The sequence below is a fragment of the Helianthus annuus genome, chromosome 14, assembly GCF_002127325.2.
Source record: "Helianthus annuus cultivar XRQ/B chromosome 14, HanXRQr2.0-SUNRISE, whole genome shotgun sequence".
NCBI classification, from domain to species: Eukaryota; Viridiplantae; Streptophyta; class Magnoliopsida; order Asterales; family Asteraceae; genus Helianthus; species Helianthus annuus.
Window position 1 is genome coordinate 138,809,781 of NC_035446.2, and position 18,246 is coordinate 138,828,026.

Consider the following 18,246-nt stretch of genomic DNA (forward strand, 5'->3'; position numbering starts at 1 on the left):
GTAAGCATGTCAATTTTCGTGTATAAATAGCAGACATTAGCATTCGATTTCTGCTGTTCAAACGACGCTCAATTTCTAAATTGACGTCGCGTTATTCACTTTACAACACACAAATCACTAATTAGTGTAGCAGGATGCTGCTACGATGCCGGGTATTAACTCGATCGCTGTTCAATTCTTTTCTTTCCGTCAGCTTTTATTTTTGTAAATAATAGCTCGGGATTTTACCCTCTAAATCCCTAAACTCTGCCCGTTATTAGGGTAATAACTCTAATCACTGGTATGATACTTTATCCGATCGATTATAACTATCCAACGATTGTTTGAGTGCTGCTCAAATTGAGTTATACTTTGTTATTCATCGTGATTTCGACTTGAATGTTTGAGTGCTGTCCGAACTTGGGCTATACTCTGTCATTCGTTGCGAATCCGCTGGATGTTTAAGTATCGCACTTTGTCATTCGTTGTGAGGGTTTTTATCTCGTGATTATCGTTAAAGTTGAATTGAGTTAATACACTAATACGAGTTCCCTTGTATCTAGAAATTAGAACTCGTAAGCAAGGAGCTGCTAGATTACTTAATAACTAAGTAAACTTAATAAGTTAAATAAACTTAGCAGTTAAGTTAGCTGAATAGATTAATTAATTTGTTAATTAAGTTTAGTATGATTAATTAATCAGTTAATCAATATTAATTAAGCTAACAAGATCAATTAAGCTAAGTAAGATTTATTAAAAATAGATATATATGGGGTCATATGAGAACGTTTAATATTAATAATTAAATATATTATTTTTTTCCTTACTCCGTTTTTAATGAAACTTAGGTGAAAACATAGATAAAAATATGCTCGTTCTAAAGACATATTCGTCGTTTTATAAAACGTCATATTTTACAAGTTATACGAGAAAAACGAGTGAAGCAGCTGAGTTAATATATATAAGCAAGCTAGCTAGCATGTCAAGCAGGTAGGTAGGCATGTCAAGCAGGTAGGTAGGCATGCCAATTGAATCCCACATCGATCAGAAGATTTGTTGAGGTGCTTGCTTGCTTGCTATAAATAGGAACTTAGGATTTCATTCTTCGTTGCTCATTTCTTTCTTCTTTTCTCTATACGTTGGTGTTCTAACCAATAATCACCAAAGCGATGTCCTGTCCGATCGATTCAGGAACCATCCAACGAATGCCGAAGTGCTGTGCTTTGTGAATTTCGTTAAACGGAATCCAAAGTACTATACTTTGTGAGTTCATTAAATGGATACCAAAGTATTGTCTGAATAAGACTATACTTTGTGAAATTCGTTAAGGTTCGAATCTCGTGACTACCGTTAAGGTTTGATTTGGGTTTTACACAAATACGTATTCCATTCTGTTAAACTATATGTTTAACTACCAAAAATACTCCCAACTACACACTCACAATCAAACAAACTATTAAATCATCAGAAGATCCAGAATAATAAAGTGCATGCTTAATTATCGGAAGAAGTAGAATCAAGAAGCTTGTTAACTCAATCTTGCATGCTTATAAAGTGAGTCATTCTCTTTTTATCAAATGTTTTACAATACTCCAAATTATTTTCAAGAGTTATAATTACAGGGACTAAGTCGTGGATATCTTGAATCACTGGCTAGTGGGGTATTGTGCAAATTACTAATTTTCTCCCAGTTAGGTTCATTGACCTACTAGGGATAATCATCACTATTTGGTTCATTGACCTAATAGTGGTATGACCATCGTCACCATTGTGACAGAGCGCCAGATAAATATAAGATATAAACCATTGTAATCGCTCTTATGCTGTAATTTTATAACTAAGGGTCATTTTATAAAACCTGAATTAACTCACTCAGTATTTCCCGCTGACAAAACCTTTTTAAAACGCGTTTCAGGTAATTACAGTAGATTGGAGTAAGGATTGGATCCAGCACTGAAGGACTTCAAGAAGTGGCTTATTTTATTAATTAAATCAACTTAAGAAATATTGTTTTTGGGTTTATCCCGTATTAAAAGCTACCTTTGTAAAACATGGAATTTATTCCATCTATTTAAATAAAATCCGGTGTTTCTAAACTCTGATATTTTTCCTAACTCACGGTCCTGATGAAATTTCCGCTGCAATGTTTTTCAAAATAATCACCGGTACCACTTGACTGCTCACGGCTTCCGATTCCGGCCAGGATGGGGTCGGGGGTCGTGACAGAAGGTGGTATCAGAGCCACTGCTTTAAGCCTATAAGTGTTGTGATAATAATACTTAAGCTTAAATAAAAAGAGTTAGGAGATTACTGTTAAATGGTAGCACAACCGATAGCAGTTAGACTTGAACATAAGAAAAGATGCCTTAGTATAAGCTAAGCCACTTGTTTACGCACTTAGGTTTTATAATAATACCTAAGTTTAAACGGAGAATTAGAAACTTAATATTATCTGATAGCACTCTGAATGATATTTAGACTTGAACTTAAGAATTTTGCCTTAATATATGCTTCAAGATAAAATTACTTATATAAGTATAATGTAATGGATAGTGGTATGCTATAAGAATGACGGTTAGCAGGTAATAGCACTTAATTGCTATTAATTCTTGCTTATTGATATTACTTGGTTTAGAATAAAGATATGTTATGGAAATATAAATTTCCTTGATTCTGGATAAAAGCCCTAATAAAAGAGGCACTTTTAAAATCTTGAAAAGATACTATTTATGGGAAATAGAAAATTTTCTCCGGCAAAACTGGGTATAGAGTAGCAGACTCTCCAGCTTGTCCAGATATACTGAGATTACCTCTCCGGCGCGAACCGGATAAGACGGGGTACATAGTATGTCAAACAAGTGACAAGATTTCCCTAAATAATATCATGAGCTGATATCTGACTTGCTTTGGAAATATGAATCTATTATATACATTTAACCTTATGAAAGGTATGTATATTACAACATGCGAAATATATAATATAGATATGTATATCTATAAGGAATTCCAAAAGTCAATTAAGAATAAAGCACAAGCATATATGTCAATAATAAATATAGATTTCTTTATCAGGAATCTCTCGCATATATCTATAATTTCGATGTCAAACATTATTTCGTTTGATCATCTACCTCGTAACTCGTGCAACAAAATAAAACTGGAAACCCATTAAGTTGGGACACCATAAAAAATATATGAATTTCCAATGCGTTACCATAAACTATTAACGCAAGTAAGAAGCATATAAAGTTGTGCTAGTACACAAGAAAACACATGAAACTTAAATTATATGTCCACAAACATCTAAGTTTATCACACATGACTTCCAAAGCAAGACCTTTGAAAAATATAAATTTGGGCACAATGATACCAATACTAATTCCATCAGTAAAAGAACTCCTAATCAAAAAGCGGCACTTTGCCACCTGATCTTACAAACGATCAAAATATCACTGAGGTACGTTGGAACAATATTTCACAACCATCGGTGCACAGTCTAATTATAGTCATAATTATTGGCACTACAAAAGAATTCATATACCTTTGCAAATCCCCTATTTCATTTCATTCGACATTCCTTGGTAATGTCACTTAACAAAGGTTATCACACGAAGTTCCAGATAAAGTTCTTATATTTCTTTTGGTGCAATTCTGACTTCTGCCTATAAATAAGTTGACTTTCGTGTTTCTACTTCTTTCTGGTCATCATACCATAAAGATCTCTTTCATAGTAGCAAATATTGACCCATTTCATTTCTTGATAAATCCACACGCTACACATGCACTGTTTGTTGCGCATGTGGTTCATTTGAATTATGAAAATCATAGGAGGGCATCATTCCAATTTGTTGTTTTATCAAAAGTTCAAATATCATTTCACTATACTTGATCTTTGTATTACACGTTTTTACAAAGCAATGACTCTTTTATATCAAAGCAATGAATTTCTCGAACAACTCGATGTTCTTTTGAAAAGTATACATAATTTTTGTTGTGATCATGTTTGAACTTTCTTATTCAAACTCGTTTTATTCAAACCAAGTAAACTTGCTCACAAAACATATTCCATTCAAGGTACCATATGATAAATTGAAACCCTCATATTCAAAATAATCCCAACAAGCACTTCAATTCTCTTGAGCTATAACATGCTTGTTGGTCTTCAACTTCATTAAATCATTTTCTTTACATCACGATCACCTTGTAGTAACTTTTTCACAAATTTGAAGATTGCGCTAATCTCGTTTAAATTTATGACTAGTAATTATTATTATTTTTAATTAATATTTGTAATAAAATATTAATAATAATGGTGTTAATATTATTTTTAAGATTATTGTCAAGGACAGGTATTGGGTAGACTAGCCTTAGTTAGGCATGGACTGGCCACCTATGCTTAAACAAGGCAGCACTAACCAATATCCAACCATGATAATACCTATTTAATGTATATAAAAGTCATCATACTTATTTAGTAAATTTCAATTATATATAAAAATATTTTTATTATATAGAAATATATATACTTTGTAATGTAAAGAGAAGACATATTTTCATAAAACAATTAAAGGGACGAATAAAATTATCTAAATAATTGTCTAAGCATTCATGAACAAGACATATTATAAATAAATGTTCATCTTGATTAATATTTCACAACCATTAAATACTTATAGAAATATTCTTTTATAATATATATATATATATATATATATTAAAATATCAAATGTTATTTACGCAAGTCAATATTTAAGTATGCTTGATATTAAAATAAACATTTATTTTACTTTTATGATTTAAAATACCCTATTATAAAATCTTATAGTTAAACACACTTAAAAATGATCATCGTAAGTTCTAGAATATTGGGTAAACCTATTTATAAAACATCTATCATTATTTTGTCAAAATTTACCACGGATTTGATATTTTAAACCTATCTATTTATTATTTTACTTTATGATAACATAACAGGAAAATTTAATAAATCACCTATCTTTAATCAAACATTTTGATTAAAATCATCTGAATACAATTATGTATTAAGACAAAAATACACTAACTTTATTGTCTTTTCATGTATTCTTACAAATCACCCATCACAGCACATTGAATTTCTCATATCATAATTCAATAGTTGACGAATCATTTTCATGTTTTCATTTCATTCTGAACCTGTCAATCTTAAGTCTTCCTTAGGTATCAATCAAGTAAGTTTTCTTCTGACAAAGAATTTTATTAATTCCAAAACTTTCTTCACATTCATTTTAAAAATCTATTGATCATATATCTTTTGGCTTGAACATAATCACCTTGGAAACTATATCATTTCATCAGAATGTCTCATATTTTGAAATACCTAGATTCGCTTCCTTGAAACTCTTAGTTAATTTCGAAAACGGTAAATTTATTATTAAGTCCTTCCAATCATAACAATACCATACAGTATCCATATACATTTGTAGCCTGTGCTAATAATAAACCCTCTTCATACGCCATTCGTTTGATTTGTCATATTCTTGGTACAATTATGTACTCAGATTACGATACACTAAATTCTATTATCTAGTACCATTTAAGTAAAAAAATATTGATTTTAGGATAATCATTAACAAATCATTTTGCATACTTCCATTCACAAATAGATATTTATCAATTCGGAATCTCCCTCAATTGATCAAAGTAAGTTCATTTCGGATATTGAATCCCATTGTTTCTATAAATCATTTTTATTTTCAAAATTCATACCCCTCGAAATATCTTTTGATTCCATTCCACGATACATTATTTCTCTTAATTAAAAGAAGAAACATAACCCTAAGAAAATATCATAGTCCAAATCTCGAGGACGAGATTTTTATTAAGGTGGGGAGGATGTAACAACTCTCACTAAAATTAATACTTAGTATGATAATTATCCAAAAAGGAAACCCTAATTGAAACACCCAAGTGATTCTGCATAAACCCTAAACATTTCAGAACCATCGGAATCAGGATCAGGGCCCCTAAAACTCAGGGGGGGATAAACCCTAGTTGACGATTATCCCTATTAAACGTTGTCAAAATCTAAATTTTCGAAAGTGTTGACTCATCCAGGCTAGTCCCACACGCAGCAAGTCTATAGTGATTAGGTGTCCCTTACGGACCGTAAGGGATACTACTTACGGTCCGTAAGCATGTCAATTTTCGTGTATAAATAGCAGACATTGGCATTCGATTTCTGCTGTTCAAACGACGCTCAATTTCTAAATTGACGTCGAGTTATTCACTTTACAACACACAAATCACTAATTAGTGTAGCAGGATGCTGCTACGATGTCGGGTATTAACTCGATCGCTGTTCAATTCTTTTCTTTCCGTCAGCTTTTATTTTTGTAAATAATAGCTCGGGATTTTACCCTCTAAATCCCTAAACTCTGCCCGTTATTAGGGTAATAACTCTAATCACTGGTATGATACTTTATCCGATCGATTATAACTATCCAACGATTGTTTGAGTGCTGCTCAAATTGAGTTATACTTTGTTATTCATCGTGATTTCGACTTGAATGTTTGAGTGCTGTCCGAACTTGGGCTATACTCTGTCATTCGTTGCGAATCCGCTGGATGTTTAAGTATCGCACTTTGTCATTCGTTGTGAGGGTTTTTATCTCGTGATTATCGTTAAAGTTGAATTGAGTTAATACACTAATACGAGTTCCCTTGTATCTAGAAATTAGAACTCGTAAGCAAGGAGCTGCTAGATTACTTAATAACTAAGTAAACTTAATAAGTTAAATAAACTTAGCAGTTAAGTTAGCTGAATAGATTAATTAATTTGTTAATTAAGTTTAGTATGATTAATTAATCAGTTAATCAATATTAATTAAGCTAACAAGATCAATTAAGCTAAGTAAGATTTATTAAAAATAGATATATATGGGGTCATATGAGAACGTTTAATATTAATAATTAAATATATTATTTTTTTCCTTACTCCGTTTTTAATGAATCTTAGGTTAAAACATAGATAAAAATATGCTCGTTCTAAAGACATATTCGTCGTTTTATAAAACGTCATATTTTACAAGTTATACGAGAAAAACGAGTGACGCAGCTGAGTTAATATATATAAGCAAGCTAGCTAGCATGTCAAGCAGGTAGGTAGGCATGTCAAGCAGGTAGGTAGGCATGCCAATTGAATCCCACATCGATCAGAAGATTTGTTGAGGTGCTTGCTTGCTTGCTTGCTATAAATAGGAACTTAGGATTTCATTCTTCGTTGCTCATTTCTTTCTTCTTTTCTCTATACGTTGGTGTTCTAACCAATAATCACCAAAGCGATGTCCTGTCCGATCGATTCAGGAACCATCCAACGAATGCCGAAGTGCTGTGCTTTGTGAATTTCGTTAAACGGAATCCAAAGTACTATACTTTGTGAGTTCATTAAATGGATACCAAAGTATTGTCTGAATAAGACTATACTTTGTGAAATTCGTTAAGGTTCGAATCTCGTGACTACCGTTAAGGTTTGATTTGGGTTTTACACAAATACGTATTCCATTCTGTTAAACTATATGTTTAACTACCAAAAATACTCCCAACTACACACTCACAATCAAACAAACTATTAAATCATCAGAAGATCCAGAATAATAAAGTGCATGCTTAATTATCGGAAGAAGTAGAATCAAGAAGCTTGTTAACTCAATCTTGCATGCTTATAAAGTGAGTCATTCTCTTTTTATCAAATGTTTTACAATACTCCAAATTATTTTCAAGAGTTATAATTACAGGGACTAAGTCGTGGATATCTTGAATCACTGGCTAGTGGGGTATTGTGCACATTACTAATTTTCTCCCAGTTAGGTTCATTGACCTACTAGGGATAATCATCACTATTTGGTTCATTGACCTAATAGTGGTATGACCATCGTCACCATTGTGACAGAGCGCCAGATAAATATAAGATATAAACCATTGTAATCGCTCTTATGCTGTAATTTTATAACTAAGGGTCATTTTATAAAACCTGAATTAACTCACTCAGTATTTCCCGCTGACAAAACCTTTTTAAAACGCGTTTCAGGTAATTACAGTAGATTGGAGTAAGGATTGGATCCAGCACTGAAGGACTTCAAGAAGTGGCTTATTTTATTAATTAAATCAACTTAAGAAATATTGTTTTTGGGTTTATCCCGTATTAAAAGCTACCTTTGTAAAACATGGAATTTATTCCATCTATTTAAATAAAATCCGGTGTTTCTAAACTCTGATATTTTTCCTAACTCACGGTCCTGATGAAATTTCCGCTGCAATGTTTTTCAAAATAATCACCGGTACCACTTGACTGCTCACGGCTTCCGATTCCGGCCAGGATGGGGTCGGGGGTCGTGACATCAGTTTCTCCATTTGCTCAACGGAGCCTTTAAAAACGTCAGAAGCCTCGGGACGAAATAGAGGTGACTTCTCAAAAGCATGGCCGGATTCATGAAGCTTATAACCAGCAATGAGGCCTTGGTGTTTCCCCAGGTTGAGAAGTTTAGTATAAACATCGCCAAGGGCAGAATTGAACTCCTTGGAATGTTGTCACACCCCGATTTCCATGTGTCTCACCGGTGGGCCCGGTGGGGGATTACCGTGAAGTAGTTGGCAACATTATAGTCAACCACACAATATAAGAATGCACAGCGGAAGCATAAAGATAATATATTTCAACGTTAAGTGTAATATCAATGTATCACCATTGTTGAAACAATAATCCACAGGAGATCAAATAGAAATAACAAAAGTATTGTTCAACAGACTTCAGACATCTTAAGCTTGCGAGACTTCTAGTGATGCTAAGGAGAAATCCCAGCCAATTACGAATAGTACCTGCATTTAGTCTTTTTGGGGAAAATACGTCAGTTTACACTGGTAAATACATTCAACTGACACTTTTGTAAAATGTTTGATAAAATTGGTTTAAATGCTCAAGGCACAAACTCTTTATAACTTGGGAAAATTATTTAATATTATAATCTCGTGAACGAATTACATGTTCCTTATGCGTCCAGTAGCCCGGATCTAGTCCTGGTTAAAGATCAGTAGACACACCACACAGCATATAACACCGTGGCGGGTAACCAACGGCTATGCTTTTATAAATATGGACATAATGCCAGGTGTACGCCTACACCCGAATGTCAAGGTCGTGGCCATTTCGTAAAATGCTGCCAAGGATATCCGGGACACGGTCATTAACCCCCCAAAGGCTTTTAAGTAACAAGACTGTTTTAACGAGCCGATCAAATTTATTACCCACTCAACGTGGAGGATTTGATGCTCGATCAAGCGGTATGTTATATACCGTAGCCCAAGCCCGTATAACGGAAAATAAGTTGAAAGTATTTACCTTTGCAAGTATAATCCTTAATTGAATAAATCACAGATAGCTTTTACTGGTCTCCTATTCTGGAACGAAGGTTTTAAAATAACCTATTAGAATCCTAACGGGTCTTTATATTTGCCGTAGCTTAGACCGGTCAGTTTCAAAGTATAGTTACGGTTTAATCGCGTAAAAGGCGAAAACCGTGAATGAAGTGTGATTTTGACCCAACAAGTTTGAAGACTTGTTTTATATGGGTATAATAATCATACTCTGGATTTTGGGGTCCAAACAATATGGTTTGACCCGTTTCGGCTAATTTATGTAAACTAGTTACATAAGCCGAACCGTGCGCGCAAAAGGCGCAACGGGTAACCGTAGGAGTCCTACACTGTTTTCCTAAGTCAACATGCCTTAAAGAGGTTGTGGTATCAGTAGGATACCTTCCATAATGCCCGTAACGAGTTTAAGTTCATATTATGCCCCGTAGGGGTATTTTGGTCTTTTTAAAGATTATAAAAGAGGTTTTAGAGTTCTACAGGAAATCTGAGTTTCCTGAACAGTTTATAAAGTCTAAAATACTTTATTTATTATTTAAAATCAGTAGCAACTGGAATCGGGTCAAAAGACCTTGTAGAACTCAAGTTATGGCCGAAAAGGGCATATTCGGTATTTACCGAACCGTTGCCATAACCGCATGTTATGAGAAGGTTAAAAATAAAAAAAAATCTTTAAAAATCCCAAAATATTATTTTACATCAGTGAGCAAAAGGTTTGGTGTCGAAATCCGGGTTTAGATAGGCGTTATGCTAATTGCGCTATTTATTTACTAAAGTTTCGCAATTTGCGCTATTTAGCATAACTCATATTCTGGACCTCGGATTGACGTGAAATTTTAGGGACATGCTTAGAAATCAGTAACCAAGGTTATGATCCTTTCACATGTCCGAAATTCTCGTTTTAATTTAAAAAGGGCGTTACGGTCAACTTTTAAGCATTTAACGGAAATGTGTAAAAGACTCGGACAAACAACGAACCGGTCACAGAGGGTTATACCATCATGTAACCTGGTCCTAAGAGAGTCCTAAGGCATATCTAAGTCAAACTTTAACGGGTCAGAACTGAAGTCAATGCAAAAGTCAAACTTTTGCGACTTTCGGCTCCGAACCGGGTCAAAACAGAAAAATGGTCGGATCAAACAAGCTTAGACTAGTTTATATACTTATTATCATGTCTTATGAGTGTTCAAACAGGTTACATATCATCTATATTACAGATTATGCAAGAAATCGCAAAATGACATTTCTGTTGACTTTTTCTAAGCACGTTTGACTCGATATTTGAACTAGTTAGAGTGGGAATCAGAGGGTGCCCTTTTTGGGGTTTAATGCTCACATGATTACCATCATATAACTATCTTTGATTCGACAAACCACTGGACCATTCGTGATTTATCGCAAAGTCAATCGTTAATTACGACGGATTGACTTTTAGGCTAAAACTATGGAAAAATGAAACCACAAAGGGTTAGGCAACTTACAGAAGCTTGGGGCACGACTTAGGATGTTAGAAGAAAGCTTGAGAGCTCCAAGAATGATCAGAAGGTAAGTTTTGAGGTGTGATTCACTTATGCATAATGCATTGGCTTTTATAGTGAAAAATGAGGCTTAGGATCATCACAACTCATCCTACAAAGCATCATGGATGTCCAGCAGGTGACCCTGGGTGCTAGGAGGCAAGTAGAGGGCGCCCATGCTTCATTTATTGACCTTTTAATCGTTCACAACTTCAAACAGCAAGTCTGTCCAAAGTTTCTGCATCTGGGACTTTCACGCGGCCCGCATGAGAGATCAGGCAACTTGTACGCGGGTCGCCTGAATCCTCAAGTCAGAACGCGTATATGCAGGTGGCTCGCGGCCCGCGTTAACTTACTCAATCTTTAACGCGACCCGCATTAGGTCTGTTTTCAAAGATTTTCTAATCTTTTGTAATGATTAACCGAATCTTTCGTAATCATTAACCTGACCTTTCGGGTTTGAAGGGGTAACTTTGCGATTTGGCCCTCGGTTAATTACAATTAAGGCCTCGTGCCATTTACCTGCACTGTTAAGTCCCCGGTTAGTTTAATTACTATCCGGAAAGCCTTAACTTTCATTGTTGACACTTTTAATCCCTCACATACGAATTTGATCATAACTTTCTCATTTTAAAACGGAACTTCGCGAGATTTACGTAGTACATTCTAGTGAGCGTATTTTACTGTTACAAAGCCTCGGGTTCGTCAAAGGGTCACTCAGAGGTATAAATTAAACATGTTGATACAATTAACCCCTGTAGCTTGTAATCTCTCACTTTCTCCCGCGTTTCGCTCCGTACGATCCATGATTTATTCGTTTGAAGGTACGAGCATCATTTAGGGCTACTATACAGTATATTTACCCTTTGTTGACATTTATAACCCTCGAATTTACATACTTTCAAGGTTTGTCAACTTTAGTCCTTTATTTAATATTTAATGCCACGTGTAACTCATGACACGTGTTAACACATTATTGGATACAAAATTTCGAGGTGTTACAAATGTAAAAGATAAGTAACAACCTGCTGGAAACCTTGCTCAATTAGCCACTGATTGTCAGCGGTAGAACGAGCAACTGAAGCCTTCAACCCCTCTTTCTCCTCACGAAAAGCCTGTTGCTGAACAGCCAAAGTCTCCCGGTCAGCTTTTAACTTCAATAAGTTAGACTCAAAACTTTTTTTCAAATCACCCATCTCAATCTCATGCATCTTCTTCAAGTCACTAACCTCCTTCTCCCATGCTGCTTCTTTCTCGGCAAAACCAGTTATCTCCTTTTTCATCGAGGCAATGGAGGATTTCATCTTATCCTTCTTCTTGGAAAATTCTTCATATTCCTGCATCCTTTGACGAAAACGGGCAATACTTGAGGAAGCATAGCAGCAAGGTTGCAAGTACTCAAAACCATCCGAGACAACATCAAGTCATCATCCATCCCAGCAATGGTCTTGTGCACTGAAGGAAGAGCAAGGTGACTAAGAGCATCCTCACAAACAGCAGCATCTTTGAAGGTGTCATCATTCTTCACTAACCAAGTAGGCACATAAATCCCTTCCGGATCTAACCCTTCAACGTCCCTGCTTGAAGACTCCTGAACAGGGGTAGCAACAACCTTCTTGCCTGGAGCCTTTTTACCATGAACAACTAATTCTTTATCCTTCTCAGCACCTGCTTCACCACCCTGATCTTCCGAAACCTCAATATCATCACTCAAGTACACTGGTTCAGTAGAAGTGGATTGAGGACCAGCTTTCAACAACCGACGAGAAGATCGGCGGGTCGAAGACTTGGGAATGTTGGACTTTGAAAAACCCTTGACATTGGCAACACTAACATAACCTGTGCCCTCAAACCTTTGCTCAACAGTTCTAACCACAACATTCTCGCCAGGAACAGACGGAGCATCTCCAAATACAACATCGGAAGTATCATCACTTTTGATAAAATCCAAAGCAGACATGACTACAAAAAACAAAACAAAAGCAAATAAGTCATAAGACAGAAAAAATGCAAAAAGGGCAAAAAGGGAAAATGCATACCCACGCCATTTCTCATTAGTACCGGATCCCGATCGGCTTTCCCCTAAATGTTACTAACCCCTAAAGAGCTAACAAATGTTCAGGGAAGGGACGAACCCTCGAAGGGCACCCCCGGATGGCTGTAAGAAAAGCATCATTCAATTCAGATTCAGAGGGCTCCGGATCATTGAGAACAGCATCCGGATGCCTCCACACCATCTTGAAAGGAATAATAGACTCGGAAACCCAGAAAAAGCGATCCTTCCAGGTCCCAAGTGTTGTAACCATAGACGAGATGAGGCAAGAATCAACCTTTGATGTTTCAAAGGTGAACCAGTCGCCATTCTTGGCCAAACGGAAAAACCGTCGAAAGAGCAACAAGGAAGGATCATATCCAAGAGCACAACACAAAACCTCAAAATGCAAAACCCTAGCCATCCCCTTCAGATGAACTTGCCCAAAAGAAACCCGATAATACTCCAACAAGTTCAAAACGAAAAGGGATAACGAAGATTCGACCATTGAAAATGACGGTAGTAAAGGGCAATCGAACCAAGGATCGGTTTATCAACAGGAACATCACAAGCAGGAGCAGTTGGGTTAAATTTTCTATCAATACCATATTCCATACAAAATAAATCTACCTCCTCTTGTGTTAACCGAGAAAATGATTTTGCTAAGTCCTTACAAGCACCCATTTTTGAAAAACAGAAAATTAAGAATGCAAGGTGTAAAGGAAACCGAAACTAACCTTAGAGAAGGAAGGAAATGGCAGAAACTTGGAAAAATTATGACTAAAATGAATAGGATTTGTAAATATAAAATAAATGTAAACCTACAATAGGGGTAATAATGGCAAAGAGTAACCTTTGTAAAACCGCCACCCTATCAACTGCCATACGTCAATCAAATCAATTGTCAGTTATTTAAAATTCAAATTCAAATATTAACTGCCTTCAACCTTTCAAGCCTTCAAGCAACGAACCCTCGAAACCTTCAGACAATAAAATACATGCATAAAAGTCAGAAGTCTTTGAGCTCATTACCCAAAAACCTCTGACTTGGGGGGCTGATGACGGGGGTAGCCCAAGACTAAATAAAATGACTAAATATGTAAATGTTCAAATGGTTAAACGGTTCAAAGGTTGAAAAGCTGTGAGATGGGAAAAGCGAGGCGGAAACAGTGGCCAGTCACATCCAGAGATCGCTTCACCAACCCATAGCCGCAAAAGAAAAGCAGGTCTGCACAATGCACGTTATTATCCAGAGGTCAAAAGCCTTTAACCCCCAAAAGGGGAAACCCTCCACTGCAAGCAAGGTTACTGGTCTAACACATTCTACTTCGGGAGATGTCTTCTCTTATAAATTGACACTTCATTTACTTCAGAAAACATCTCCTGGCCAGCTCTGATTCTCTAATCTCTGGTCATTCGTGTGGAGTACTTGCTTACATACAAGTCACTCCTTTTCACATCCACCACACACATTCCATTTGCTCCCACTTTCGAATCTGAGTACATCTCAGTGAAGGAATCTTCAGCAAATAACAATAACAAACTAGTAAACCTCCTTCCACGTCTTGCAAACGTGGGGGGACCCCGCGACCTGCGTTAGGCAAAGTTGAACCCTTCAACCCTTTTGCCTAACCAACCCAGCTACTACCGTTGGTCTTGTATTTGTTGCATCAACAGTTGTTATTATAGTTAATTATTTAATGAACTATGTTATTTTATCATCGTTTTTTATGTATCCGCCACTGAATGTGGCAATAAACCAAACTGAAACCGACTAAAAGCTTGTTGCATAGCTTGAAAGCTGTTGCATATCGTGAGGAATTCCACTACTATGTAATTACAACTAGCATCACACTTAATTACAACTAGCATCACACTTTTACTTTCTTTCTTACATGTACTCTCTCTAAAATAATTAGTAGCAATGACTGATGATGAAGTAGTGATAATTGGAGCCAGGATTTGTGGGTGAGAGACGACCCTTGGTTATCACAAGAAGGGGATAAAAAGTGTAGTAATGAAGAGGGTTGAAGCCTGAAAGTCTGAGGAACGTCAATGTAGCCACAATCGGGGTCCAGCCAAACAATTGGCGAGCTCTCGATCAGCTTAGCGTCGACGAGACCCTTCGGCATACAGCTATCCCTCTTGAGAAGTACCTCCTTTTGCTTTATGTATAGTGGATGCTTTTTGTCCTCCCCAAAAGTCTCAAAAGTGACATGGGTTTAAATCCTTACAAGTATAAAGTTATATTCTATTTAGGTGTAATAGATTGTTAAAGAAATAAATAGATGGTGTTTTTAATATGTTTAGTTAATTATCGTTTATACTTGGAACACCGAATGTATTTTGGGACGTTACCAATTTACAATAGATATCGTTTAGAAAGAGTAGTACCGACAACCTGATATTTCGGTGAGGAAGGTTACGGACAGAAGCATGTCGATAAGTAATTGTTGGTGATATGAATTGCGATAAACCGGGATGCACATCTTCTAGTCTTTGCCGACTGAATTGAGACCAACCCAATACAGGCCCGGTTACTTGTATATGGTCTGGCTCTCAGTTTGACTTTCAAGGTTTGTTTCGAAAGAAGAAAAACGCAAAGAAAAAAGCACAACCTAGCCCTGACTGGAGGCCGGATACTATTCAAATCTATGGATTATTAATATAAAATAAAATAAAATATAATAATATAAAATAATAATAATAATAATAAAAAGCAAGGATGCTATAAAATGATGTGACATGAAATTGATGTTTATTTATTTATTTATTTATTTATTTTTACTTGATCGAGAATAATACTTAGACTGGAGGGTATGGGCTTCGTCCCTGGTCCGTCGCCCTCAAAGTGGGTCGTCCCACACCGACCCCTTGTGGCTCGTCGCGGCTTCAGCGGCCTCTCCCTGACGATGGAGACGAGCCAAATGTTGGTGGCCCCCTTCAATCATGCCGTTTAACAACGGCTATTTAAAAAAAAACAAATTCATTTAATTTAAAACCTATATAAATACCCACCCATTTAACCAATTTTATACAAAAATTCACCCACTTTCTCCAAACAACTCTCTTTACACACCATTTTTATACAAAAAAATCACCCATATTCTCACATAATCTTCTCTAAAAAATACACCATGTCATCTTCCTCTTCATCGGGTTCGAGAACACCATAGAAGCCGTAAAATATTTTATAAACAAGGTGGTAGAGGCGACACAACTAATTTTGGAAGAAGAAGAGGAGGAGGTTTCGTCACAACCACGAAACAGGAACCCACACATCGAGCGAGACTTAGAAAGTTAGTTATATTTTTATTCTTATATTTTTATTTATAAGTTGTATATATATTTTTTTATCTTGTAGGTGCTCCCCAAAGATTATTCGCCGATTACTTTGCCGACGAGCCGTTGTACTCGGAGGCTATTTTTAGACGCCGTTTCAGAATGAGTCGTCGACTTTTCTTACGTATAGCCGACGATTTAGCCGCTTATGACCCGTTTTTTACCTTGCGACCCGATGCTAGAGACAAAATGGGCTTCACCACCTTACAGAAATGCACTGTGGCGATTCGTCAACTAGCTTATGGGACGGCAGCCGATGCTTGGGACGAATACTTAAAGATGTCCGAAAGAACTGCTAGAGAATGTTTATACAAGTTTTGCAAATTTGTGGTGAGGCTCTACAGCCAAAAATATTTGCGAAAACCGAATTACAATGACGTCCAAAATTTATATCAACACCACCAAGCAAGGCACGGTTTTCCAGGCATGCTCGGGAGCATTGATTGCATGCATTGGCCATGGCGGAATTGTCCTACCATTTGGCGAGGAATGTATACGCGAGGCGATCAGGGACATCCAACAATAATTCTAGAAGCTGTTGTGTCTCAAGACCTATGGATTTGGCATGCTTTCTATGGGATTCCTGGTTCGAATAACGACATCAACATTCTACAAAATTCTGGGGTTTTTGACGATGTTATAAAAGGGGTCGGTCCTGATACGAGGTTGACGGTTTCGGGAGTGGAGTACAGACGCGAATATTATCTTGCCGATGGAATATACCCACCATACTCTACAATCGTTAAAACGGTTAGGCATCCTCCAGATGAAAAAGGAAAGAAATTTGCCAAGTTTCAAAAAGCGGCTAGAAAAGATATTGAACGGTGTTTTGGGGTTCTCCAACAAAGATAGCATGTTATTGAAAACCCAACACGCGCTTTTACACCCAAAACGTTGCGATACTGTATGTATGCTTGTATTCTGCTGCATAACATGATCCTCGAAGACGAAGGACATGTAATTTGTGAGTATGACGAGAATGCGGTGGAGCAGAATAATGTTCCGGTTAGCGGAGAACAACAAGATTTAAACAGGTTCTCGTTACACAACGATTTCACACATGCCAATCTTCAATCGGACTTGATCGATCACATTTGGAATCTTGGAGAAAACAACGCGTAGTTTTTTTATTTATTTGTAGCTTTAGGATTTTTTTTAATGTAGCTTTAGGATTTTTTAATGTAGCTTTATTTATTTAAATGTAATTTTTTTATTTTTATTTACTTTGTTTTAATTAATATGACAAAAAAATAATAATAAAAAAATGAAGGAGGGCCATCCACCACACCATTGGATAGTTCCCAAAGGGATGGTCCTTCACCTATGCTTATGTGGCGCCTATGTGACGGATGGTCCCTTTAAGGACTATCCTCACCATACCCCATGCCCCGTAGTCTTATGAATTTCCATAATTATGCTCTGGTGCCCAATTTCACCTTTTCCATGTGCATCACATATTAGGAAATGATGTGACTTATTTTATACTTTGTTTTATTACACAAGTAGTTTAGAATCCTTTGTATTATACGTGTTGAATAAATATAATTTTATATACCAAATAATAAAAAAAATCTTTAAAAATCCCGTTTATTACACGGATTGAATAAATGTAATTTTATATGCCAAATAATAAAACAATATATATTTAAAAATCTCATTTATTACATGGGTTGAATAAATGTAATTTTATATATTAAATAATAAAAAAATTATATATTTTTAAGAACCCCGTATATTGTATGGGTTGAGTAAATTTAATTTCATATATTAAATAATAAAAAAGTTACATTTTTAAGAACCTCATGTGTTATAACAGTTGAGCACATGTAATTTTATATATCAAACAATAAAAAATTATGTCATTATAAACCCTATGTATTATATGGATTGAATAAATCTAATTTTATATACTGCATAATAAAAAAGTTATATTTTTAAAAACTCTGTGTATTACACGAGTTGCATAAA

General features: G+C 35.8%; 1 protein-coding gene across 1 annotated transcript; it reads left to right on the forward strand.

The window, feature by feature from the left end:
• Positions 1-13,774: 13,774 nt before the first annotated feature.
• LOC110907440 (protein ALP1-like) lies at positions 13,775-17,130 on the forward strand. Its single transcript, XM_022152423.1, has 2 exons — positions 13,775-13,823; positions 16,301-17,130. The coding sequence occupies exons 1-2, from the start codon at positions 13,775-13,777 to the stop codon at positions 17,128-17,130; spliced, it is 879 nt and encodes a 292-aa protein (XP_022008115.1).
• Positions 17,131-18,246: the final 1,116 nt, after the last annotated feature.